Raw genomic sequence first — 25,988 nt, 5'->3', positions numbered from 1 at the left:
GACTGATGTGGCATTTCTAGTAGGGTTTACGCTTCTGAAATGTTTTTCCCTCTATATAGAGTACCTGAATCTGTGCACCTGAATCTTAGCAACACATCCTACAAAAAATACAATCTGCAAAACCCATATTTCATACATATATGAACCTACCAGCACGCTTTGTAATTCCTCCTCATTGCTCTGTCCCATTCCCATTTCCACCAATTCTTTAGCAATCTTTGGGCAATATTGACTTTTTTTTTTAGTATAGTGTAAATCCTTATGATGCAATAGACTATATAATCATGTTTATTATATTTTAAATAATAAATGTAGTATACTAATGAATTAGCCTTTACAACCAGCCTTTCAGTCTGTGGTTAAAGATACTCAGACAGTAGAAACACCAATCATGCGTCATTCTAGGTAGCCTATTGTTCCTGGGTTTATGTATCATGTTGAATGTGAAAATGCTAGAGGTGTTTAATGAAATAAGTGAATTGCCATATAAGTCATTTGAAATGATAAAAGAATAACAGGTGACTTAGGCATTAAAATAGAGGCCATTTTAAAGGGCACATCCTGTTAGAAATCTGAGGGAGGCATAAATTAACACTTTTTGATCCACATAATTATAGAGCAAAGAAAATTTGAATCATAGGAGCATTAGCATAATTTAGGTATGTAAGCCAGACCGTCCCCAATGGCTTTCTCCTGGGATTTCTTCCATCTTTGAAGGAGCAGATTTTTTTTATTAGTTAATGGCTTATTATTATGTGCACTTGGGGTGAAGCACAATGTTTAGTTACAACACGGTCTGATGTTCCCTGACACACCAACAGCTGAGTTTTCATGATTCTGTAAGCCAGTGATTCTTATTCCCTTAAAGACCCCCACTTGAAGTGCGTTGGAAGCTGTCGTGGAAAAAAAAAAAAAAACACCAGTATCCTAGCACTTAGGGAGAATCTCTGGGTTAGGAAATGATGCAAGGACAAAAACCTATAAAACAGAGACCTTTCAGGAGAAGATGTTTAGGAGGAATTAGCTTCCTTGACTTCTGTCATTATTCTCCACATGATAAAATGCCTAACATTTTGCTTTTTCTGTGTGTGTGTGCGCCACGCATGGAGCCTCAACCAGAGACTTGCTTTAATGAACAAGCAGTCTCTTATAATTCACTTACACACAAATACACATACTAATCCCTTAAAAACTGAATTGCTGATTTGGAGTTTGGGGTTAATCTGGGCGGTAGGCCTGATATGTTACTTTAAAGTAGAGTCCTTGGATAGAGGAGCAGAGTAAGTGTAACAGGGATGGTGCCTAAGGTAGTATCACTACCCTGGATATGAGGGCGAGGTGGATACCAGGGAGCGAGTGTGGACAAGTCAGCGCAAGGGGCCAGTGTCACCGTCTGCCAATGTCCAGGGTTTGGGGAAACTCTGCTCTGCTTTAAATGGCCCTTGTTCTTGGGATCTAGAACTAACCTTAATGCGATTAGTGTTATAATTAATCCCTACCACGTGTAAAATAGGCTCTTGTGAGTTGACCTGACGTTGTTTCTATGGAAATATGTGTTGTGAATTCCAAACACTTTGGTTGGAGAAGAAATTTTGGAGCAAAATCCTTGGTGAGCTGATTATCCTAGAACTATGTATATGTTCTTAAGATTATACAACTTATATAGAGAGACAGACACACACCCATATGCTATATAATTGATGGTCAGTCATTCCAGAAACTTATCCTTTTGGAGGTAATAACCATACTCATAAATTTTCTTTTACTTTTCTTCTGTGACCTTTAATCTTTCATAGCTGACTTGCACAGACTCCAGAAAGTGAGTAGGAGAAGGGAGAGGAAAAGACTCAAACTTCTCCCTTTTACCACATTTTTAGTAGTCTTGGGCAAACCTGGCCTTATTAGAGGAGCTAAGTGTTGAAGCCTTAGGAAGGTCTCCTCTGCTCCCCTCAATCCTCTGTTCCACCCTCCAACTCACCCATATCCTTTTTCCGACTGTTTTCACTTTGTTGAAGTTCTACCACTACAGCAGTGATCAAGTCGTGTGCAGATGCCCCTGAGAGGATGGAGGTACCTGCCTTTATTAATGAGGCAGGCTGACGTGTATTTTGTGTCTACTCTGAAGCAGACGTTTAGCATATGGTATTTTGAGTCTATACATTGAGCTTGTCACCTATAAGTGAGGGAGTTACTGAGGCTCAGCCCGTGTATGAGTTAGCATTCTCTCCAGGGAAATGGAGCCAATAGCGTGGGTGGATGAGAAGGGATTTTTAGGGAATTGGCTCACATGAATGTGGAGGTTGGCAAGCCCCAATCTGCAGGGTAGGCTGGCAGCCTGGAGGTCCTGGGAACAGCTAATGTTGCAGCCAGAGTCTGAAGGCTGTCTGCTGGCAAAATTCCTTCTTCCTCTGGGGAGATGAGTCTCTTTTTCTCCTAAGGCCTTCAACTGCTTGGATAAGGCGCACCCACATCCTGGAGAGTCATCTGCTTGACTCAAAATCTACTAATTTAAATGTTAATCTCATGTGAAAAATACCTTCACATCAACATTCAGACCTGTCTTTGACCAGCTATCTAGGTTCCGTGGCCCAGTCAAGTTGACACGTAAACCATTGCAGCCAGTCAAAGTGACTTCCCTAGGTTATATTGCTGGCGAGTGGTGGACACACTATGTGAGCCCAGGTCTGTCTGGATCTAAAAACCCTTGCTCTCTTCACTGTGCTGTAGTGCTTTCATTGAATCAGGTTGTTTCTTGTAGCAGAGATGTCAGTCGTTTTGTGAGAATGAAAATTTAGCTCTGAGCGGGAAAGGAAGGTGATTTGGAAACGCCAGGTGCTAGAGGAATTGAGTAATGGAAAGGCAAATTGGGAAAAGCTCATTTGGACAGTGATGCAGTAGAGAAGAGCTTTTGTTGACATGGGGAATGAACAGAGAGGTGACCATCAAGCTTGGTCTGTTCAGCAGTGTGGACTTGGCCTGGAACTGGCTCTGTAGAACATTCTCCATGCACATTTACTCTAGAAAATGATCTTTGTGAAGGCAGGGCCATGTCTTTCTTATTCTCATAATTGCCCTATGTGCCCAGTAGCTGTTAGATTAATGAAGTCTCATCTACTAAATTTATAGAAGAAGAATCAGAATGAGGACTTAGGTATTGGATGACTGTGGGCGGATGTGCTTTTGCGATGTTTCCTGAGGGGTTGAGGATGTCATCTGTTCCTTCTCTGGTGTGCTGTCTGGCTGGACCGGGGGCCTTGTGTGGCATTGCCAGTCAGAAGCTGTCCTCTGCCTCCCATTTGCTGGTCGCTAGCCTAGGATGAGACCAGATAGGGCCCTGCAGGCTCTCACGGTCCTCCAAGCAAGAAGAGTGATAGCTGATTTGTAGTATCTACTGTGTTCAGTTCCTGATTTTCCATGATACCTGGCTGTTTACCAAATTCTGCCCTAGAACTACCTCTCTTATGGCTAAATACAAGACAACAAATGAGGTAGTGATTGTGATAATTAGGTTTTATAGTTAGGTTTATTTGGGCAGGTTTATTTTGGTTGAAATTATTTGTTCTCACTCACGCACACATAGTTGATTTTCAACACTTACTAAAATGGAAGAAGGGACCAGACAGAGACAGGGACGTTTGATGTCCTGACTCTCAAACTCACTTGGTCAACTGACCCTAAATCAAGAAGGGTAATGCCCTACATCTAGACAGATTTATTCTGAAGTATGATTTCTAATCCAAACTTTTAGGTTCATTTTACTATTATGTGAAATGTCGAACTGGTTTTTGTCGTTTCTTGGGTGACGTCAGGCCTTATCTCTCTGCTTCAGCGGATACCCCTGTGATCTCTGAGGAGAAAGGGCCCTGTTACCGACTTGTCAGTTCCGGAAGGCAGTGTATGCACCCCCTGTCTGTTCATCTCACCAAGCAGCTCTGCTGTTGTAGTGTGGGCAAGGCCTGGGGCCCACACTGTGAGAAATGTCCCCTTCCAGGCACAGGTAAGACATGCCCCGCTAAGCGCTCACATTCATTCCCGGCCACACAAGCACACAGGATGATTTGGGCAGCTTGGGTTATTTGTGGTTTCTGACTTTAAAATTAGTTATTAATAATGCGATGTGTTTTTATCCCTTTTGTAAAAACCATGAACATACGAGGTTGAATCAGTGGGAAGAATTACATGCAAAGAGCTTTTCCCATTTGTGTGTAACATTAGACTTCCTTTTGGATGTTAAGAAAAGCCATTGAGTTTTATCCCTAGCTTCTAGGGCCCTAAGTCTGTTGTTTGAAAGTGTGGAGAGACCAGAAGGCCCTGTTGGACTTGCACTTTCCTGATGATTGCTCACCGCCTGCACAGCGACTAGACCTGGTGCAGGTTAACTCTTTCACTCATGTATTGAACAGGTGCCTCTCAGGTCCTGTTAAGAACATTGTGCTTGATTTCTCCAGTTGGAAATGGAGAAAATTATATTCACTATGAATATCATTGGTTGAATTTATGCTCTGAAGATTAATAACTCAAGGGCAGATCCTGCCAAACTCCCATGAACTTCTGGGTGGGAGCTGAATGTTAAGAAGTGATGATTCTTTATCCTTCGGTTGAGTACATAATGGCCTAATGCCCCGAAAGCATAAATTTATCTAAGTGCCTTGCTTATACCAGGGAGTCACCAACTCCTCAAGCAGGGTCAAGTAGAGTTAAAGAGAAGAAAAAGAAATATACCTGCAGATACTGGGCATGATATTATCAAAAAAGGAGTGACCCCAATTTCACTGGCATGGGGTAGGCATAAAAAAAGTCTACTCAGTTTCTTGTTCCATAAGGTGCTTCCCACATAGGGAAGTGTATTAACTCTCACAGGGCCATTTAATGTCTTAAGCCTATAACTTGCACTGTTGCAGACAAGTTTTAAATATAGATTTAACTATCGTGAGCCATGTTTGTTGACGGCTAGGATCAGAAATAACTGGTAAAGCAGAGACAGTATAATGTTGATGGTAGTTTGGTTTACTGGGTAACTTGACACATCTCCAGAAGGCCCTAGTATCCTTCTGTGGGATCTGATCCTCTCAGTATTAAAAAGTAATAATCAGTTAAATTCATGATCTTGATAATTCACAGACCCACTTTAAGTTCAATTTTGATAGCTTTTGTAACCCTTACATGAAGCATAACTCAAGACGGTAAATGTAACAGCGGAAGACTTTTCCATAAAGTGCAGTAACTAAGTTTGAAAATAATATTAAAGATAATATTTTGGCACTTAACCAGTTTTTGGATGTATGGTGATTTTCATAAGAGTAATGTTTAGTTCATTCATGCTTCAATCATGCTTTTGATAGAAAAACATGCTTCAATCATGCTTTTGATAGAAAAACATTTTTGCTAGAAACATCTATTCTTCCAGATGAAAATTGTATTTCATAGTTAAACATAAAAATGAGGTTCTACCATTTAATGTGTGATCCTTAGAAAAACAAATTTTAGCATGTTTTAAGGAGTATTTGGGGGTTTTATTTTTACCAAGAGCTAATTTTAGGTCCAGAACATCAAGAGGAGATCTCTTGTTCAGTGGAAGTGAAAAGTGACTTATTTTACTTTCAGTTTTAAAAGTAGAAATAAAGACGTTGACCATGAGCTCCTTGGTGTCTGCATTTGGTAACTTGCCTCCAGCGCTGACACCAAAGGGCTTAGGTGGATCGTTCCTCCTCGGGCCACACACTGCCTTGCCTCTCTTGTCTTTCCCCTTGACTCATTCCTGGCGATTATGCGATGGAGGCTAGCAAATCACAGGTCCCCAGTCAACCTTTTTTTTTTTTTTTTTTAAAGCATACAAAACCACCTTCCTGGCAGGAATAGCAGTTCCAGTGCATAGAATATTTTCTAGCCCTCAGGATAATTCGACCAGTTGGTCATGGTCAGGCTTTTGCTCACTTGTCATCCCTCTCTTTGAAAATACCTACATTCTAACTTGGCGTGTCCTTTTTTCCTTTATTTCTACCCATCATCTCTTTAGCATGTGTATTTCGCTGGATTCCTTTTCACCATCCTGAGAATCTCTCTTCAAAGCCACTTGCCCTGTTTCAATCCTTCTTAACCAGCCTCCCCATATCAGCTGATAACCTCCATCCTGGCTGAGTCCTTTGGTTTCTTCAACTGGAAACAAATTAGGATGATTTCAGCACCTCATTTCCCTCAATAGTGATTTCTTTTTCTTTTTCAACCTTCTTGCTAGTCATTTAACTTAGATGTTACTGAGTTCCTGGTTAATAACTAGTGAAGTTAGACCAAAGCAAGAGGGAACAGTCTGATTTTTGCTGATATTACACTCCCCCTGAGATATATATAATATATATAGTATGTTCTGTACCTAAAAATCTAATGTATTACATATATTTTATGTGTGTAATACATGATATGATATAGAATATTAAATAGAAAATATGATATGTATGCTATCTCCTAATTTGTAGCTGACATATGTTAATATATATAAAATATGTGCTCTCTATATGCTATATATGCTATATATATATATAAAATTCTGATTGGGTAGGATAAGGAATTAACAGATGGAGAAATGTTTAGTAAAAGAAAGGGTTGGGTTTTTTCTGTAAATATGCAAGTTTGACAGAAATTCAAGCATTTTGCATCTGTTTTTGAAGTTTTTAAATGTAACTATATTAGTGATGATTTATTAAGAGATATTCATCATGCTGTTTTCCTCTGTATAAGTTTGCACTTTTAGATTTTTAAAAGGAATATTTTCCCATCCCAAATCTAGCTGCTTTTAAGGAAATCTGTCCTGGTGGAATGGGTTATACGGTATCTGGCGTTCATAGACGCAGGCCAATCCATCACCATGTAGGTAAAGGACCTGTATTTGTCAAGCCAAAGAACACTCAACCTGTTGCTAAAAGTACTCATCCTCCACCTCTCCCAGCCAAGGAAGAGCCAGTGGAGGCCCTGACCTTCTCCCGGGAACAGGGGCCAGGAGCGGCGGAGCCAGAAGGTGAGAGTGGAAATGGATCGCGGACCTAGCCATCTGTCTGTGGGTCTTTGCTTTGGTTTCCCTGCTTATAACCTCTAGAACAGGGGGTTTTCAGCCTCGGCACTATTGACAATTTGGGGTGGATAGTTCTTTGATGTGAGGAGCTGCTCTGTGCATTGTAGTATGTTTAGCAACATCCTTGGCCTCTAACCCCTAGAAGCCAGTGGCACCCTCCTCCTCCCAGTTGCTACAACCAAGAAGGTGTCCAAGTATCACTAAGTGTCCCCTGAAGGCAGAATTACCCCTGATTGAGAACCACTGCTGCAGAGTAGTATGTACCTAGCAGGTGGCAGTATTCCACGGTCATCTCAGGACATTGTCTTGTGTTTGGGAGCTACTTTTTCTTGGTGTTTATTCCTGGAGAGTGATTCACATTTTTCAGGGAGTAGCCTGAATTCATTTCTGTGTCTACAGGGCCATTTAATAAATATGTATTTACTTTAAAAATGGAATCCATAGACTTTAAAAAGTTAAAGCGTCAACTGAGCGTCCATGAAATAGAGTCTCACAGGCAGTCAGGGATAGGGGGAAGCAAAGTGAAGAAAGACAGGATCAATGAAAGAGATCTTGGCGATCACCTAGTGAAGTCTTTTAATTTCCATTTTGAGAAACCAAGACTTAGAGCAACTGACTTGCAGATGTCATACAAAGAGTATGTGACATGACCAAAGAGCACATTTTTCCGAGGAAGTGGTTAAGGCCGGCTACTCCAGAGGGAGACTAGAGACAAGGGGCTTTGACTCTCTGGTTCGGAAAGAGGGATTATCTATCTCCATCTCTCCATAGAAACCAGCATGTCCAATACTTTGAATATCTTTGTCACCACAGAAGTGCTCACCCCAGATGGGAGGAACAAAATCTTAGCTTTGTGTGGAATAGGTATTGGCTTTAATAAAGCTCCTGTTGGCCTTTCACACTTGATTCTTTGGTCAGAATTCAGGGTGTCCATTTATGGGTTTTGTGAGGGGAGAAGGTGCCCAGGTTAGTGAGGCGCTGGGAGCTTGGCAAGGAAGAGAGGTCTCTTTTCAGGGCTCTGAACCTCTCTGTGTTCTAGCCTATTTTATTCCCCTCTCTCACTTGCTGCATTTCTCCTTGGTTAGGCAGACGAGGTAGGACCTCACCTAGAATTGACAGTGCTGGCCAGTTTGCTCCTGTGCACTTGGCCAGATGTTTGCACCTTCTCCGCCTTGGCATAAGCAGGAGGAAATGGGCTGTGGTCCAGATTCTGCCTCAAGAGTTTCTTGGTGGTGGGTTAGACAGGGTAGAAAGTTAGTTGACTTTTTCTAACCCCAAGAACATTGCAGCAGTGCTAACAATCTGGGGCCCTGATTGGTTTTACAAGTTAATGCATCTACCTTTTATATTAATGTTTATAGAGACGTTGACCCATGAGAAAAATCCCTGTGATTATTGATCTAAGGCTTAAGGACTAATTCTACATACTGATTTTTGAAAAGTGTTTCAAAATAGAAAGGCATAATCACTCCCGCCACCACCCTATAATAATGTCGATGATGGTGTAACCTGTGATTTGTTCAACATACAGATGCTAATCTCTCATTGGATCTTGCTGGCTTGTGATTCTTTTCATGATCTTGTTAGCATATCTTCCTGAAAATGCTCACAGGGCTTCATTAAAGATCACTACGCACTAAGAATGCAGCACCCTTTCTTTGGTCTCTTATTGAAATAGGGTGTTCTCTTTTAACAGTGACATCAGAAAGCATTTCAAACATTATTTATTATGTTAAGGATAAGTATAATGAATATGTTTGTCTTCCAAGGTGTGGCAAGTTCTACAAAATTGAGATTAGGCATGAAACAATGTACCAGGAAGTGTTGCCTCCTTTAACTTTTTTAGTTAGCAAGTGAGTTGGAAAGAACTTCATCACATCTGCTACCTGATCTCCTGTAATTGAGGAATGACATAGCACAGATACTTTTCCCCTGTCAGTCGTGTAAAATTCTCCAAAATGGTAGATGACCATAATTCTGCATTTGGTTTAGTTTGATTCTTAATCCTGTTGGAGACATACTGAACTTTTGTTGCTTTTTAGAAAATGAAATATTATGTAGTGGACTGTCTTAAATTGTACTAATGTCCTTCTTTCTTTTTTGATTTTAGTGGCAACTGTACCTCCTGAGAAGGTAATTTATTCATTGTTTGCAAGTCGTCTTTTGTTACCTTCAAAATGACATTCTTCTAGATTATGTGTGATTTTTTAAGACTTAAATACAGTGACATGTCTATTATGCATTATTTCGTTTAAGGAAATAGAGCATTCATTCATTCAGTAAATATTTATTGAGCACCTACTGTATAACTGGCACTACTCTGAATGTTAGGAAAACAGTAGAGAACAAATCAGACAAAACTCCTTGTTCTCAAGGAACTTAAATCTAGGGAGAAAAAACCGATAGGACTGATGGGAATCAGGGGCTTAAATGAAATTCAAGGAGTCAGTTCATGGCCTGGACCATCTATGGAAAGAAAGGTTCTGACATGTTTATGTAATTGTGTGTTCTCAGAGTGCATATATATACTGAGTGATGTACTTCTTAGTTCAGCTAATATTTGACGTGCATGTTTGAGTTAAATTGGAGTAGGAGCAGAGCTTACCCTTGAAATTTATAATCAAATGCTGGGATATTACTTCTTTAAAATTTTAGAGAAATTTTAATCTATCTTTTTTTGGCACCAGAAGAAGGCTATGAATTGTGAGATTTATCAGTAGAAAATACTGGCATTTGCTGGAGCTCCGTCCTATTTATGTAATATTATTCCTTGTCTGAATATTTCTTTATTGGTGACATGAAAATTAGGTAATTATTAAATGTTTATACACTTGTGTAGTGTTCATTCAGTTGGCAAGAATGCAGTAATTATTAGGATTTAGATGGGTCATATACATATGTGAATTATTATATGTAGTTTTGTAAATCTTTAGATTATAAATAGGGGGATAGAATAACATAAGTGTTAAAAGTGCTGAAAGAATCCAGAAAAAAGGAATGATTTTAGACTGATAGCATCCAATAAGGAAAAATGTTACATTATATTGACCCCAAAAGAAGTACAACAGATATGCATATTTGCAGCTCTTGGGTAGCATTTCCAAAGATCAGTGATGTACAGTAGTTTGCAATTTTGTTGGTTTTGAATTTCGTTCTGGGTGATGAGTGGGAGGAATCCTTTAGCCCATGAGTGGGCTAGCCAGCTCCCTGACAAGCTCATCGTATCTGATTTTGTTCTCCTCTGTTTATGATTGAGTTTATGGTAACTCTCATAAAGGATCTGAAAGAGGGCCTGAGAATTTGCTTGTGTACTTTTCCTGCAGTTTATTTGGAGAGGAGGCAGTGGGGAAAATGCAGCCATAGGCTTTGCGGGCTTGACTTTTTGCAGAGGTCTCACGATATTAAAGATTGATGAAGAGAAAGCAGGGTGGTCCCTTGATGGGAAATTACGTGCGCATAGGTGCAGTGGAGGGAGGGGACAGCAAGAGGTCAATTAGGGGAGCAGGGGAGACTCCGTTAGAAAGAGAACTTGGTGGGGGGGGACGCTGCTTTGGAAGGCTTGGAAAACCAAACTGCAGTTGCAGTCGGTGGGGAAATACCCTCCTCCTCAACTGGACCGTACTTGTCAAGTGGAGAAGTGACATTGGTTAGGAAGTAGGAAGTCGGCCGCCCCATGCTGCTGGGGGCGGGGAGTAGGGGGGCAGGTGTGGAATTCTGTCTGTAAGCTGCGGGAGTGGACTCACATCTGGTCATGGTCTGCTCCTTGCTAGCATTGACCATGGGCTGCAGGGGGTGGACTGCAGTTGAGACTGACTGGGGTCACCTTTTAATAGATAATAGAAAAGCTAGTCTGTATTCTTAAGAAGAGGGGGAGACTCACCGGACAGGAAGCGTCTCGGAGACAGTCGGCGACCGGATGGCTCTAGGTGAGACAGAAGCCAAACAGGAGGAGGAAGTGAAGGGGTCAGCTTTTGAAATACTTCAATCATGACGAAAAGAGAAGCAGAGGAGCTGATAGAAATTGAGACTGATGGAACAGAGAAACCAGAGTGCCCAGAAGAAAGCATTGTTGAACAAACCTACACTCCAGCTGAATGTGTAAGCCAGGCCATAGACATCAATGAGCCAATAGACAATTTAAAGAAACTACTAGAACCAAGACTGCAGTGTTCTTTGGATGCTCGTGAAATTTGCTTGCAAGATATGCAGCTGGATCCAGAATGAAGTTTATTTGACCAAGGAGTAAAGACAGATGGACCTGTACAGCTTAGTGTACAGGTAATTTCTTACCAAGGAATTGAACCAAAGCTAAACATCCTGGAAATTGTTAAACCTGCGGAAACAGTTGAAGTAGGTATTGATCCAGATGCCGAAGCAGAAGCGCATCTTGTTGAGGAAACTCAAGTGATAACTCTTGATGGCATAAAACACATTACAACCATTTCAGGTGAAACCTCAGGACAAGTGACGAGATGGGCTGCTGCTCTGGAAGGTTATAGGACAAAGCAAGAACGTCTTGGGGTACCCTGTGATCCCATACAGTGGTGCACAGACCAAGTCCTGCACTGGGGGGTTTGGGTAATGAAGGAATTCAGCATGACCAATATAGACCTCACTACGCTGAATATTTCCGGAAGAGAACTCTGTAGTCTCAACCAAGAAGATTTTTTTCAGCGGGTTCCTCGGGAAGAAATTCTCTGGAGTCATCTGGAACTTCTTCGAAAATATGTATTGGCAAGCCAAGAACAACAGATGAATGAGATAGCTACAGTTGATCAACCTGTGCAAATTATTCCAGCATCAGTGCAGTCTGCTACACCAACAGCCATTAAAGCTATAGATAGTAGTGCAAAGGCAGCTAAAGTACAAAGAGCTCCAAGGATTTCAGGAGAAGATAGAAGTTCACCTGGGAACAGAACAGGAAACAACGGCCAAATCCAACTGTGGCAGTTTTTGCTAGAACTTCTTACTGACAAGGATGCTCGAGACTGCATTTTCTTGGGTTGGTGATGAAGGAGAACTTAAGCTAAATCAGCCCGAACTGGTTGCACAAAAATGGGGACAACGTAAAAATAAACCTACAATGAACTATGAGAAACTTAGTCGTGCATTAAGGTATTATTATGATGGGGACATGATTTATAAAGTTCAAGGCAAGAGATTTGTATACAAGTTTGTCTGTGACTTGAAGACTCTTATTGGATACAGTGCAGCAGAGTTGAACCATTTGCTCACAGAATGTGAACAGAAGAAACTTGCAAAGATGCAACTCCATGGAATTGCCCAGCCAGTCACAGCAGTAGCCCTGGCTACTGCGTCTCTGCAAACAGAAAAGGATAATTGAGCCCAGGACCTTTTGGGAGTCCAAGGTCTTGCTTAAATGTTAGAGCAAGTATTGCTCTTACCTTTATTACTGAATTTGAATCTTCTTTTATTTCTAGACTGTACAATCTGATGTATGATTTTTTTATATGTATTTCATACTCTTGTGAAAAAAGGAGGGGGAAATGTGGGAAAAAGTAATAAGTGCTCAATGTTTCTAGAAGACGCATCACAGCAGGATTAACTGAGATGGGGAGAAAGAGGAAGCTTGAGAGGTCGATTAGATGACCACAGGAAACTGAGAATGAGAGAGTGAGTGCACACGAGGGTAATGGGGGCTATGGATGTGGAAAAAGATGAACAAATATAAGGAATAGTGGAAATGAGCAGGGCTTGGAATGAGGAATGAAAGAGGGGTACTAAAAAGTGACTTTAAACCTGGACAGGTTAATGGCTGTGGCGTTAATAGAAATGAAGAAGGTGGAATCAGAGCCTGGATGCTTTGGGGAAGGGATGGGTTTGAGGAATTTGTGGAATATCTAAATGGAGTTACCATGTAAGCACTCATGCCTACACAATTGGGTCTTTGATGACATACTCAGGCAGGATATCTATTTTATCAAAAGCAGAAAAGGTGATAAGGTAAAAGGGAAACAGAGGCCAGGGGAGTGGGCTTTCTGGAAGATGACAGTGATTAAAGCAAGGGGTGCTTTAACCAGGAGTGGTGATGTGAGCGCTCTGGGCCCACAGTGGTGTGAGTGAGGTCTCAGATCCTTACCTAGCCCGATTGTTCAGTCTGCAGGAGCCCTAAGGAGCTGTAACTGGAAACTGAGCCCTGGGTGCCAGTCTGTTTCTTTGCTTCTGGCCCAGAGGACAGGAGTGGTCAACAGGATGTGTGAGGTGTTCCTCCAGGTCCCTATTTTTCTGTTGCTGTTTGACTACCAGTATTCTGAGAGGTGGAGGTGTAAAGTTACTGTAATGACTGACCGGCTTACTGTATTTTAATGTATTGTGTTCTTTGTTATGGCATACCTGTATCCATTACTTAATCTGCAAAGTGTGGCTGGACATTTTATTTGGGCAGAAGCCACATGTGAATGAGGTGATGGTGGAGTTCTCCTCTGGGGTCAGTTTTGCCTTGTTCCAGACCAAACGTGGGCCCCTGAGCCAAGGCATTCGTTTAAAATATCTGAAGAGACCTTTTGCTTTGGGCCCCCGGGAAGTGGGTGAGGGTGTGTGCACATATCAGCACTGCTGGGAAAACTCAAGGGCTTAGTATAGTAGCAGCACAGCAACGGTTCATTTTTTTTTAAATTTCAAGCAATTGCCCAGGTTTTTGTGTACCTGTGATATTTGTTGCCTTTCTAAGAGTAAAATTTATAAAAATAGTAATATGTGGAAACTAAAAATTCCTACTTTCTGTTTTCTTTTTTCTTTTTAATACAACCGTCTAGGAAATACCTTCATTGGATCAAGAGAAAACCAAACTTGAGCCTAGTCAACCCCAGCTCTCTCCAGGCATTTCCACTATTCATCTGCATCCACAGTTTCCAGGTAGCCTGTGTTGATTTGTGCTGTTTGTAAGAGCACTATGAATAAGAGAGTAAGATGAGGATTTTTCTGTGTCTTTGGTTTTAAAGTTTTAATCAGGAGAGTTCCTAAGTGAAGTAACATGTGAAATACACTTATGTATATTAATATACTTATATAATGTTAGTGCAAGTATGGTACAGTCAATCCTTCTTTATCCGTGGTTTCACTTTCTGCGGTCAGCTGCAGCCCAAAAATATGAAATGGAAAATTCCAGAAGTAAACAATTCATACATTTTAAATTGTGCATTGTTCTGAGTAGCATGATGAAATCTCGCGCCGTGCTGCTCCATCCTGCCTGGGACGTGAATCATCCCTTTGTCCAGTATCCATGCTCTATATGCTTCCTGCCCGTTAGTATAGGAAAAAACATAGTATATGTAGGGTTTGGTACTATCTGCGGTTTCAGACATCCACTGGGGAGGTCTTAGAACATATCCCCCTCCGATAAGGGGAGACAGCTATATTATAAGTATTATAATGATAAAATTTTTCACTATTTTCTGTGGTCAGGAGTAGTATATATTATTAGAACATTATTGAGGTTCATCATTTGATGAAGGGTCATTTTTCTTGGCTTCCAAATTGCTCTCAGATATTCTTGCTAAATGTTGAAACCAGGGCTACAGGCTAATACCATGAGCTTTAGGGACCCATACCTGTTCCTATATCCAGGAATTACTGTGGTATGTTGTTAGATTAAATTATGCTTGCATTTTGAAATGGGATCTCAATGCACATAACAGCCTTTAATTTTCATTTTATTCCCTCCTTCCTCGTGTAGTAGTGATTGAAAAAACATCACCTCCTGTGCCTGTGGAAGTAGCTCCTGAAGCTTCAACATCAAGTGCCAGCCAAGTCATTGCACCTACTCAAGTAACAGGTAGGTGCAGTATTGATGTCACAGAGCCTGTGGAGGAGACGTGGATATGAACTTCATTTTAAATGTAGTGTCAAAGCTGTATCACATGTATCACAAGATTGCTCATGGCAGTTAGTCATAAGAGCAAATATTTGGAAATGATCTAAATACTGTTTAAAGGAGGAATATGTTTAAACGAGTTATGGTACATGTGCAGCGGAATATCACATAGCTATAAATGTTTTAAAAGTATTTAATGTTGTGAGGAGATGCTTATGGCAAAATATTAAGAAATATAGAACACAGTGATTCCAGTTTTATTTTTTAAATGTTTACAAACAGAAAAAGTTCATCACAGTGTTTAACCATCCCCAGTTGATAGGATCATGGATAACATTTATGCTCTCCAATATATTTATATATTTTAAAATTCTTTATAATAAACATATATTATTTTAATCATTAGTGACAAATTATAAAGATTTATCATAATTTGTAACCAACAGCCTGAAAGTTAATATCCTTAATATATAGTGAGGTCTTATACATCAGCAATAAAAATGCTGATAGAAAAATGGAAATAATGTAATCAGGTAATTCATAGATAACATACCAAGAAACATATATGTAATAGGAAATTTCAACTTTACGAGTCGTCAAAGAAATGCAAATTAAAATGAGAATTCTTTATTCTTAACGAATCAGTATTTCATTTTTACTAGAGTGAAATTGAGGCTCTCACACATAGCTGAAAGGAATGTAAACTAGTTCAACTTTTCTGGAAAGCACAAACTGGCAATATGTGTCAAGAACTTTAAAAAATCTTCAAGACTTTTAAGTCAGTATCCCATATTAAAATAACTAGTATAAGGAAATAATGTCCCCGCAAACAGTTGTAATGGTTTATATAAATGGACGCTTACCACAGCACCATGTATAATAGAGAAATAGAAAAAAAAACCTAAGTATTTAACTATAGGGAAATAGATAATTATATCTACATTGAAACAGTATGCTACCATCAAATATTACAGTATTTTTGAAGAATTTTTATTAAAATCTCTCAGAAAATGGTCACAAGATATTGTTAAATACAAGATGAAGTATATGAAAATGAAGGATACAGTGTATTAAACCAAATATGTATAACTGATTCACTTTGCTGTACAGTAGAAACTAACACAACATTGTAGAGCAGCTATATGCCAATAAAAATTTAAAAACAAAGAAACACAAGGATTTACTGTATAGCACAGGGAACTATATTCAATATCTTATAATAACCTATAATGGAAAAGAATCTGAAGGAAAAGAATCTGAAGGAGAATATAAATATATGATTGAATATAAATATAAAAAAAGGAGACATACGTACATTGAGAAAATGCTAGAAGAAAATACATCAGATATTAGCAGTGATTATTTTTTGTAGTGGGGTCTGAGAGGTTTGGGTGTTGTTTCATTTTAGAATTTTTTGTGTATTCCACATATTCTTGTGTGGAAATATAGTATTATAATCAGAGAAAATATCACTAAGATGTATCACAGCAGCTTAAGTTCCTGATGTCATTGCAGGATGAGGCTGGCAATGGGTTGGCAGGAGAAGCTAATAGAGGAGTTTGCAGCCTCCCTTAGAATTTCACCTCTTCAGAAACATGACATGCATCATTTCCAATAGACATGTGCTTGGTTAGATGTGTTAATTAGTGGGACTGTGGTGATCATTTCACAATGTATACATATTAAAATATCAAGTTGTACACCTTAAATACATACAGCTTTTATATGTTTTAAAAAACCAAAAACTTTTACCCATTTTCTCAAAATTGTGGATGTAATTTCTCTTAGATACTTGAACTGATACAGCAGACTAGAAAGTGTTTTTAAAAAGCACCCCTGCCCCAAGGTGAAATGCAGTTGACTAAGTAGTGCAGAGTCACATCATGGACCCAGCAGTGTGTTTTCACCTACTTCAGGGATACCCTCAAGGTGCAGCTGCACCCAGAGCCATGGTCTTCCCACATGAATGCAGGGCAACTGCTCTTTGGTTTTACTATAAATACCGAGTAAAGTGTTATAGAAATGTTAGCTATTCTAAATATTTCTAGTGATACGGTGAAATGCTAGTGATTTTTTTTTTTAATGGCTGTGGCTAAAATTGTTATTCTCTGTTCTGAAGTCACATGTATGTCTACCCACTTTATTAATCCCATCAATGAGAGACTCTGCTATGCAGTGCAAGGCATACAAACATGTAATATACCATCTTGGTCAGGGAGGATCTTCTCATTGTTTATATCAGCATTAAAAGAGAAATTGCAGTCTGTCAGTGCAAAAGTTCTTTCAAGTACTGTTTCCATTTTCCAATGTGAAGACATACTTTTCTGCCTTTTTAACAATGGCTGACTTCAACCATCAGACTTCTTGCAAACTAGCTTTGTAGAGGTTAAGTTTGGCTGGATAAAGGTAGCCAATCATTTAAATGCAGGCCTGTGAGGAATAATAAATTGCAGTTACTCAGCTTCAACTGAACTGCGGAGCTGATTGAAAAAAATGAAAGTAGCTGTGCTATATGAAGTTGTTAGAAGACAGCTTAATTTGAGTTTGGCAGAGATACAGGGCTAACATCTGCTATCACATGTTTGAAGCACAAATATTTCCTTCCAGGAAACAAGTGACATTGAAATTTTATCTTCATGCAGCATTTGTAGGTGCTCTGACTTCATATAGTAAAAGAATCTTTCTAGAACAATCCATGGGGAGAACATTGTAAATAGTCTTTGAATTTAAATGGCTTGCAATTTTTGGAGCCATACTACATGATCTGTAATCTACACTAGAACAAGAGGACTGTTTTGTATCAAATTTAATTGAAATCAAAATATAGATGTTCCCATTGGTTTTGATAAGAGAGCCAAACATGTAGATTGAAGGAGCAATCTGATCATTTCTTTCTGAAACATTAGGCAGTGTTTTTTTTGTTTTGTTTTGTTTTGTTTCCCCTAGAACACAAAGGAGGTAGATGTTTGTCAGTCTTAGTTTTATCCATAAATTGAAGAAAGGAATAGAATAATAAGTAGGTACCTAAAATAAACAAAATAAGCTCCACATTGCTCGACGATGATATCTTTATGATGGTGAGACTGGAAGTAGCCTTTACAGATTTCATCAGACTCACTTTGACTTGCAATAATTATAAAGTGAGCCACATATTTGCAGGGAATAAGTGTGATCCTTTCCACTCTCAGCAGCTCAGTTGGTGGTTTGCAATATTATTGGTATACTGTTTCCAAATAAATGATACATTTCAGCATATAAATTCTTGATTTAGCATAGTATCTTAATAGCTCAAGGGTAGGTTGGAAAATCAAACCTTTATTTCTCTGGCGAGTATTTACAAAGTGGGAACATCTGCTTCAGTTGTTGTGGGACAGTTTATGCTCTTTATGGGGCAGTTAGGAAGCCAGGGCATTTCTGTAAACCTTTCCATGAGTTGACATTTGATGCCTTCCTCCAGCTCTTCCTAAACTTTCTCCATGGCCCTTGCAGACCAGCCAGAAATTATTCTTTGACTTTCAATGACTGCTTTGTGTAAACCTTTGTAATCATCATGGCCCAAACATTATAACAACTATTTTGCTCATTGGATCTTTTCCAGAACTCAGAAATGACCACTTTATAAAAACCTTTGTCCCTGAAGCATATTACCAGTATCATGACAGCCTCAATAAACTATGTATGCTAATGGAAGGTGAACTTTTTTCCATGTTAACTCATCATGCTTTAATATTTCCAGCTCTGTTTATTTATTTATTTTGAGTAATCACATGATGAGGAAAAAAGCTAAAGGTCAGCATACTCACTTTCATATTTTTGTCAAAAGCTCTTTTTCATTTAATTCTTAAAAATAAAAACACCAAACTCTTAAGCCCACCACTGGCCTTTTTGCCGGGATAAATAGAGCGTTTGGTTTTCCACTGGCTTTTGGTCATGGCTCTTCTTCCAAATTCTAAACGGGCTCCTGGGAAAGAAACAGTAAGGTCCTTGGCCCAGTGCAAGTGAAGCTCTTTCAGGGGCCACATGTAGTAGGAAAGCATAGGGCGGTCCTGCAAACCCGGGGAAATGTGATAGGTGTTATGAAGGAGGACACCTGGAAGAGTCCGGTGGGAGCAGTCTCTTGATCTCTGGGAAACCAAACATGCTTTAGAAGAGAAGACATGATCATTAACCAGAGTGCCCGGGAGGCCAGTAATTAGTGCTTCCTGTGCGAGGCTTTGCCATATTCCCAGTGTTTGTGTTGACGCTATCAGCATGTACAGGGAAATGTATGTTTTGACCTGAACTGATCCTTTCCATGAGAACAGGCTCACAAGCCTATGTGTGAGTGATCTCTTAGAAAAATGTAAAGCATAATGTCTGTGCCCCACAAAACCCAGAGAAAGCCAGCAACTTGTTTTCAGTTTTAAGACAATACCCTCAGGACTTGGCTTTCTGTATAACTTATATGTGATCAAGAATGAAAGTGGGGCTTCCCTGGGGGCGCAGTGGTTGAGAGTCCGCCTGCCGATGCAGGGGACACAGGTTCGTGCCCCAGTCTGGGAAGATCCCACATGCCACGGAGCGGCTGGGCCCGTGAGCCATGGCCGCTGAGCCTGCACGTCCGGAGCCTGTGCTCCGCAATGGCACAGGCCACAGCAGTGAGAGGCCCGCGTACCACCAAAAAAAAAAAAAAAAAAAAGAATGAAAGCATAACAGACAAGGAGGGAAAGCATGGGAAGAGGTGGTGGGAGACATGTTTTTAAAGTTTTAAAATAGGAGTAGCAGTAATTTACTTTTTACCTTAAAAATGGTATTGATCAATTGTTTTGGTTCTTTTTTTTTTTGAGATGTGGTTGACATAACATTATATAAGTTTAAGATATACAGTGTGTTGGTTTGCTACATTCGTATATTGCACTATGATTACTACAAAAGCATTAGTTAACACCTTTATCATGTCACATACTTTTCCTTTTTGTGTGTTGAGAACAGTTAAGATTTAATCTCTTAGCAACACTGGAATTTATAATACAGTATTGTTGACTATAATCTGGTAAATTTTTTGATGAGTAGTAAAGAGAAAGCAGAGGTGTTTCGAAGTTGTTATGGCTTTCTTTTTTTGTTTAATTCAGAAGGGTGGAATCCTCCTAGCAAATGGATAAAAGGTATCTCTGAGGACAAACTGATAAGTTACATTCATCACTCCTATATTAAAAAAAAAAAATGGGGCAAACAGTGTAGAAATCAAGTATACGTTAGTAAATGTCCCTTCGTTCCTTTGATGTATCTCTTAGTACCCTCTAGTGGTGTCAGAGTAACATTTTCTTACATACGTTCGTACCAACTGGGATCAACATTTTCAAGCTTCATCTTTATATACTTAATCTGAGGTAATCAACTAAAAATCCTCAAGCTTTCCTCATAACTATTTCAACCTCATAGCTTCCATTTAAGATACTAGATTGGAAGGAAAGGCTATTATTATTCATTTCTTAAGACTAAGGAATTAAAATTCTTAACCATTTCTCCTATCTTAGATCTGACTTAAGAAGAAAAGATCTAAATATTGGCACACTGGTATAGGAATGTATCTCATCTGAATTAAGCATCACATATTTTTGAAGACTTTTGTTCACACGTGTAAAATAATCCATCCTAAAGCTATACCTGAAAGGACAAATAAATATTTGGTAATCAACATATTGGTATGTGTGGGGCTGGGGGTGGGGCAATGAGTACTGATCAAGCCTTTCCTGAAAACCCCAGATGTACAGCCTTTTAATTCTGAATTCTTGTTCCTAGTATATTAAGTCATCTTCTAATTTTTCTTTTTGCAAATCTGATCAGTATGTCTTTTCTGCTTTAAGCAAATGGCAGATAAGAACATAATGGAAATAATTACAAAGAAAATCAAGAAATCTAAATACCAATAATTTTCAAAGAAGGCATCTACCTACATTAAGAATAGCTGGTTAAAGATGTGCTTCTCACACTATTCTACTAAAGAATTCTTAGAAACAGAGAAGGGAGTGCTTACCTGAGGGTCTAGGAGTAGAACCTGGAGAAGATTACCTTTTCTACCTTAAGATTTTTGTGGCACATAGAAATAATAATTTTTTAAGAAAGACTTTTCTGATTATAGAAGTAATTATACCTGTTCATTGTAGAAATTTTGAAAAATACAGAAAAATATAGACAATACAAATCCCCATAATTGTAACATTTAAGACTGATTTCCTTCCAGTCTTCTTTTCTGTGCATAAAATAATTTAGATCATATCCTATATTATAATTTGTACCTAACTATATTTTCTTAACAAATAAGCATTATCCTATCCTGTTAATGATTATATAATGATCTATCCTATGTATGTATCATAATTCATTGTTTTATGTTGTTAGTATCAGTCACTTAAGTCTAGGCAATCGTGTTAATCACCCATGTTTTTTTAGCCTTTTGGATCATTTTTTCTGTAATTTGATATTATACTGACTATAAACAATCTTTTTCGGATAGTGAATTAGCATAAATAGGCTCACTAAAGGTATAAGTAACTTGTAAATGTGTGGTTTTTTCATAATCCGAGTGATTTGGTGCAAAATACTGCAGCTCTGTAGTCGTATGCGTCCTTATAAAGCCTAGCAGCTTTTCAAATGACTTGCATCGGTTGTCTTAAAATCGCAGCACAGTGAATAACACTTGATGAAAAATGAATGTGGTTTGGGTTTTGGAGAGCAACCTCCGCCCCAACTTAGGTCATTTCCATAGTGAATTTTTGTTAAAGCACTGTTTCTCACATCTTTCTTCAGAATTCACAGTGGGTTATTGGTGACAGTAGCATGCCTGTTTTTCTTTTCCTTCAAGCCATAGATTGCTCTAACAAAGGTGTGATTTAGCTTGTCATGCTTGAGGCCCCGTCTTCCTCCACTGGGCCGCTTGGGCTCATCCATGGTCTCGTCTGTTTTAAGCGTTGTTTACTACGTGATGACAGTGAGATAACAGCCCAAGGTAGTTATTATAAATGTGCTGTTTCTTTGTTATCTATTCTTAAATGACTTCAATAGGAACAACCACAGTAATCAGTAATAATGGCTAACTTTTAAAAAATTTTATTTATAGTTTTATTTTTGGCTGCGTTGGGTCTTCGTTGCCGCGCGCAGGCTTTCTCTAGTTGCAGCGAGTGGGGGCTACTCTTCGTTGCCGTGGGTGCTCATTGTGGTGGCTTCTCTTGTTGCGGAGCAAAGGATCTAGGTGCGCAGGCTTCAGTAGTTGCAGCACGCGGGCTCAGTAGTTGTGGCTCACGGGCTTAGTTACTCCGCGGCATGTAGGATCTTCCCGGACCAGGGCTCGAACCTGTGTCCCCTGCATTGGCAGGCGGTTTCTTAACCACTGCGCCACCGGGGAAGCCCAATAATGGCTAACTTTTATTGAGCACATATAACGTGCCAGGCATTGAGCTACATGCATTATTCAGGTTAACTCTTTAGAACTTCACGCTCTGAAGTTGGTGCTCTGATAATTCTCATTTACACAGACAGAAAAGTGAGGCTTAGATTGTTTAAGTAACTTGCTCTTTGTTACAGAGCTAAGAAAGGGCAGCGAGGTTGGTACCTGTACTGTCCTCCAAGGCTGGGCTTCTGACCACCAGCTGTGCCCCCCGCCCCCCACTATTCTATTATACATTCTTACAAAGATCGTTGAAATCAACAGACTGTCTTGGAGTAATTCATCTCAGGTCACCTTTGAGTCCTCAGGTCCTCTTGGTAATAAAACACACCGTGATGGCCTTCACCCACTGGGAGCTCCTCTCACCTTGCCTTGACCACGGCCTTGTCTGTGGGTGGAGTGAGGACTCAGGGCTCATCTTCTCAGGCTTCATAGAAGAAGCCAGTCTCATGCAGGAATCAGGAGGAGAGTGAGGGAGGAATTGAGCAGAGAAGATTTGGAAGAAGATTCTGTACTAGTGTAAATAAAATATGCTCCTGTTGAAATTGGCAAATGAAGAGTAAGTTGCATCCAGAAGTTCTGCTTTGATTAGAAGTGGTAAATCTTTCTGGAGAATTAATGAGAAATTTGGAAGGAGGTTGAATATAGTTTTTGGAACTTGAATTTGGCCTGCTAACAAATAGAAAATTTCTTATTTCTTATCAGGAGAAATCATGTGATTGGTCCATCATTCAAAATGAACTGGAGTGGATAGAAACTCATTGATGGGCCATCTTGGAAATTCACAATTGACTATAACGTTTTAACATGGCCTCTTTCCGAATTTCCACCTTCTCCAGTTCATCTTAGAAGTTGTTTCATTAAGAATTATTCATGACCTTGGCTGGGACTAACTGATCAATTATGAAATGATGATCATCGGTAATCAAATGAATTTATACTTGATTTTAGAGTATAAAATTTTGTTTTCTAATTGCATACCTGGCAATAAGGTAATCAGGAAACACAAGTAATGGTTTGCAAGTAGCAATGGAATCTTTGTTTATATCTGTTTTTCCCTACATTTTTTTATTTTTAAAGAAATCAATGAATGTACTGTGAACCCTGATATCTGTGGAGCAGGACACTGCATTAACCTACCGGTGAGGTATACCTGTATATGCTATGATGGCTACAAGTTCAGTGAGCAACAGAGGAAATGTGTTGGTAAGAAGAGACACTTTTGGTAGATGAGATTATTAAATATCAAATATTTGCACATAAAGAACATTTTTTTTATTATGGGGAAAATGTTATTGTGTTTAATTTTTTAAAAATTTTATCCCTGAGCTAAGGGTACTCAAAAAGAGGTTCAGTAAACTCCTAGGAAGCTCTTACCGCTTGGTTCAATGCTACCTACCTTGCCAAGTGTAATACAATTACATAAAGGTGGAATAACTTCCCAAAGCTTTTCAGGGAAAGAATATAAAATTAAGAGTTCTAGAAATAGCTATCTACAAACATATTTAGCAAAACAAATTAATATATTCTGCAGTAAAGAATTATGTTCATCTAAGTTCATAAAACCTGATTTTTAAAAGGGATTTCTATATTGAAAATCAATATATGCTGACACAAAACTATTAATGAATTTATGAAGTAGGGATCTCATATATGCTTCTTTGGGGAAAAAAATGAATCTCAAAAAGGGGTGTAATAGTGTTAAGTAGGTCATTTTAATGTGTTAACACTAAATTTAATATCATTTTTTTAGAAAAAGAAAATTCAGCACTAAGAGCTATAAGGCAAATATAGAGCAACAAAGGCATATACCTAATTAAACCCACTTTAATATGCTAAATGCCATTATGCAGATGTGACTTTTGCCGTTTTGTTTTGCATATATATGTGGGGTGAGGTGTGAGGGGAACATCCACCTGCTCCATCATAACATGGCTCTGTCTCTTGAATTTGTATACATTAGATGTATTATGTTTAGAACCCCAGCACATAAAGTTGAAAAGGGCAGTCGGTCGAGATGATTCAGTCTCGCTTTACCCAAGTGCACAGTGAAAGAGTGCCTGTCCCACCATTTCTGACTGTCTCTGCTGAGCTGGCCTGGGAGTTGCACAGTGAATTCCAGTGCTTACATGACTCCAGTTATCAGGCAGGTCCTTTTGTGGTGACCTGACATCTTTCTCTTTGAAACACCTATGTCAGGGTTGTAGCTTGAGCTTTCAAAGCAGTACACCGTATGTGTATTCCCTTTTCCCAGTAACAGCCCTTCAGGTATTCAGGAAGACTGATCGTGTCTCCTTTTACTGTTTTCCTCACTTATAAAGGTTTGTGGGACACGGGGGTTGGTGTGCTGGTATTTCATGAACAGAGAGACTGAGAATTTCATGCTAGACTACACTAATCCTTTTATCTGTCTTTTTGTTAACAGATATTGATGAATGCGCTCAGGCCCAACACCTCTGCTCCCAGGGACGCTGTGAAAACACTGAGGGAAGTTTCTTGTGTATTTGCCCAGCGGGGTTCATGGCCAGTGAGGAGGGTACTAACTGCATAGGTAATGACAGTGTTCTTTCAGATGTGTAAATTTCCACATGCGGATTTCTAGCTCCCCTAAGATTCCATCAGTCCAGGGCTTATTCAGACCACCCCAAATTTATTATTAAACCCCTGTTACAACATAGTTATCTGCTAGATACTGGAAGATTAAAAAATGGAATTTTTTCCCCAACAGTTTTGAATGAATAGTATCAAATGTCTGCAAAAACCAGAGGCGTTAAATGTTCCTTTTGGATTCGAGTAAATCAAAACCACTCAATTTTTTGGAACAAATCAAAGAGATGATAGATGTTAGGAATCAGTTGCTTCATTCTTAACATCGAACTAACCTGGGAGACGGGAGAGGTTTGGAATTATGTTTTGGGAAATAAAACTCGACAACGTTTTCTGCTTTGCGTAGATGTTGATGAGTGCCTGAGGCCAGACGTCTGTGGGGAAGGGCACTGCGTCAATACTGTGGGGGCCTTCCGGTGTGAATACTGCGACAGCGGGTACCGCATGACCCCCGGAGGCCATTGCGAGGGTGAGTCTGCTGAGAGGATGGGGAGCCCGCGCCCCTTTGAAGTGCTGAGTGCACGTGACCATGAAATGCAGGGCTGGGTCCAGAACCCAGGGCTGGCGGGCACCTGGCCTGGTGCGAATTTTCCTTCACCACCGATCTGTGCAGGATACCAGCTCATCCAAGCTCTTGCTGCCTTCTGGGATCACAGCCCCTTTGCCTTACTTCAGTGGCTCCGTCTGGGTCATTTTCCACCTTCATATGCTCTTTATTACTCATTTCAGTATCTGCCTTCTCTGGTATGTGGAGTGAAATCACTTTTAGAACAGTTAACTGCAGAGGATTTTGGTACAAACCCAGACTTAATTGTAGTGTCTGCATCATTCATCTGGGGGCATGGTGCAGGTGTCACCAGTGCGGACTTATTGTTGTCGACCTTTTCGCCTTGTTCCATTCCTTTGTCTCAGCTTCTTTCTTTCGCATGTGTTCTGGGACTTGCTTGCAGACTGTCTACAGAAGTGCTGTCTGACCAGCTCCAAGTCAGATTCCAGCTGTGCTAGATAAAATTTCTTTCGTATTGACCCCAGCAATGGATTTGCTCTCGTTGTAA

The 25,988-nt window shown here is 39.6% G+C and overlaps 1 protein-coding gene and 1 pseudogene across 9 annotated transcripts in view; both read left to right on the top strand.

The window, feature by feature from the left end:
- LTBP1 (latent transforming growth factor beta binding protein 1) overlaps nucleotides 1-25,988 on the top strand; it is a 424,099-nt gene that overhangs the window by 274,615 nt on the left and 123,496 nt on the right. For 3 of the 9 annotated variants that reach the window (XM_067703301.1, XM_067703295.1, XM_067703293.1), the window contains 8 exons: nucleotides 3,830-3,997; nucleotides 6,785-7,012; nucleotides 9,177-9,199; nucleotides 13,843-13,942; nucleotides 14,763-14,861; nucleotides 23,407-23,532; nucleotides 24,752-24,877; nucleotides 25,280-25,402. In XM_067703301.1, the coding sequence (XP_067559402.1) occupies nucleotides 3,830-3,997; nucleotides 6,785-7,012; nucleotides 9,177-9,199; nucleotides 13,843-13,942; nucleotides 14,763-14,861; nucleotides 23,407-23,532; nucleotides 24,752-24,877; nucleotides 25,280-25,402 (993 nt within the window). The remainder of the gene's footprint in view (nucleotides 1-3,829; nucleotides 3,998-6,784; nucleotides 7,013-9,176; nucleotides 9,200-13,842; nucleotides 13,943-14,762; nucleotides 14,862-23,406; nucleotides 23,533-24,751; nucleotides 24,878-25,279; nucleotides 25,403-25,988) is intronic. The other 6 variants (XM_067703302.1, XM_067703298.1, XM_067703300.1 and 3 more) reach the window with 3 other exon arrangements.
- LOC137205295 (GA-binding protein alpha chain pseudogene) lies at nucleotides 10,912-12,565 on the top strand (annotated as a pseudogene).

Source organism: Pseudorca crassidens, chromosome 14, assembly GCF_039906515.1.
Source record: "Pseudorca crassidens isolate mPseCra1 chromosome 14, mPseCra1.hap1, whole genome shotgun sequence".
Classification (NCBI taxonomy): Eukaryota; Metazoa; Chordata; class Mammalia; order Artiodactyla; family Delphinidae; genus Pseudorca; species Pseudorca crassidens.
The sequence above is the reverse complement of the archived record's forward strand: the minus strand, read 5'-3'. Positions and strand labels throughout refer to the sequence as shown.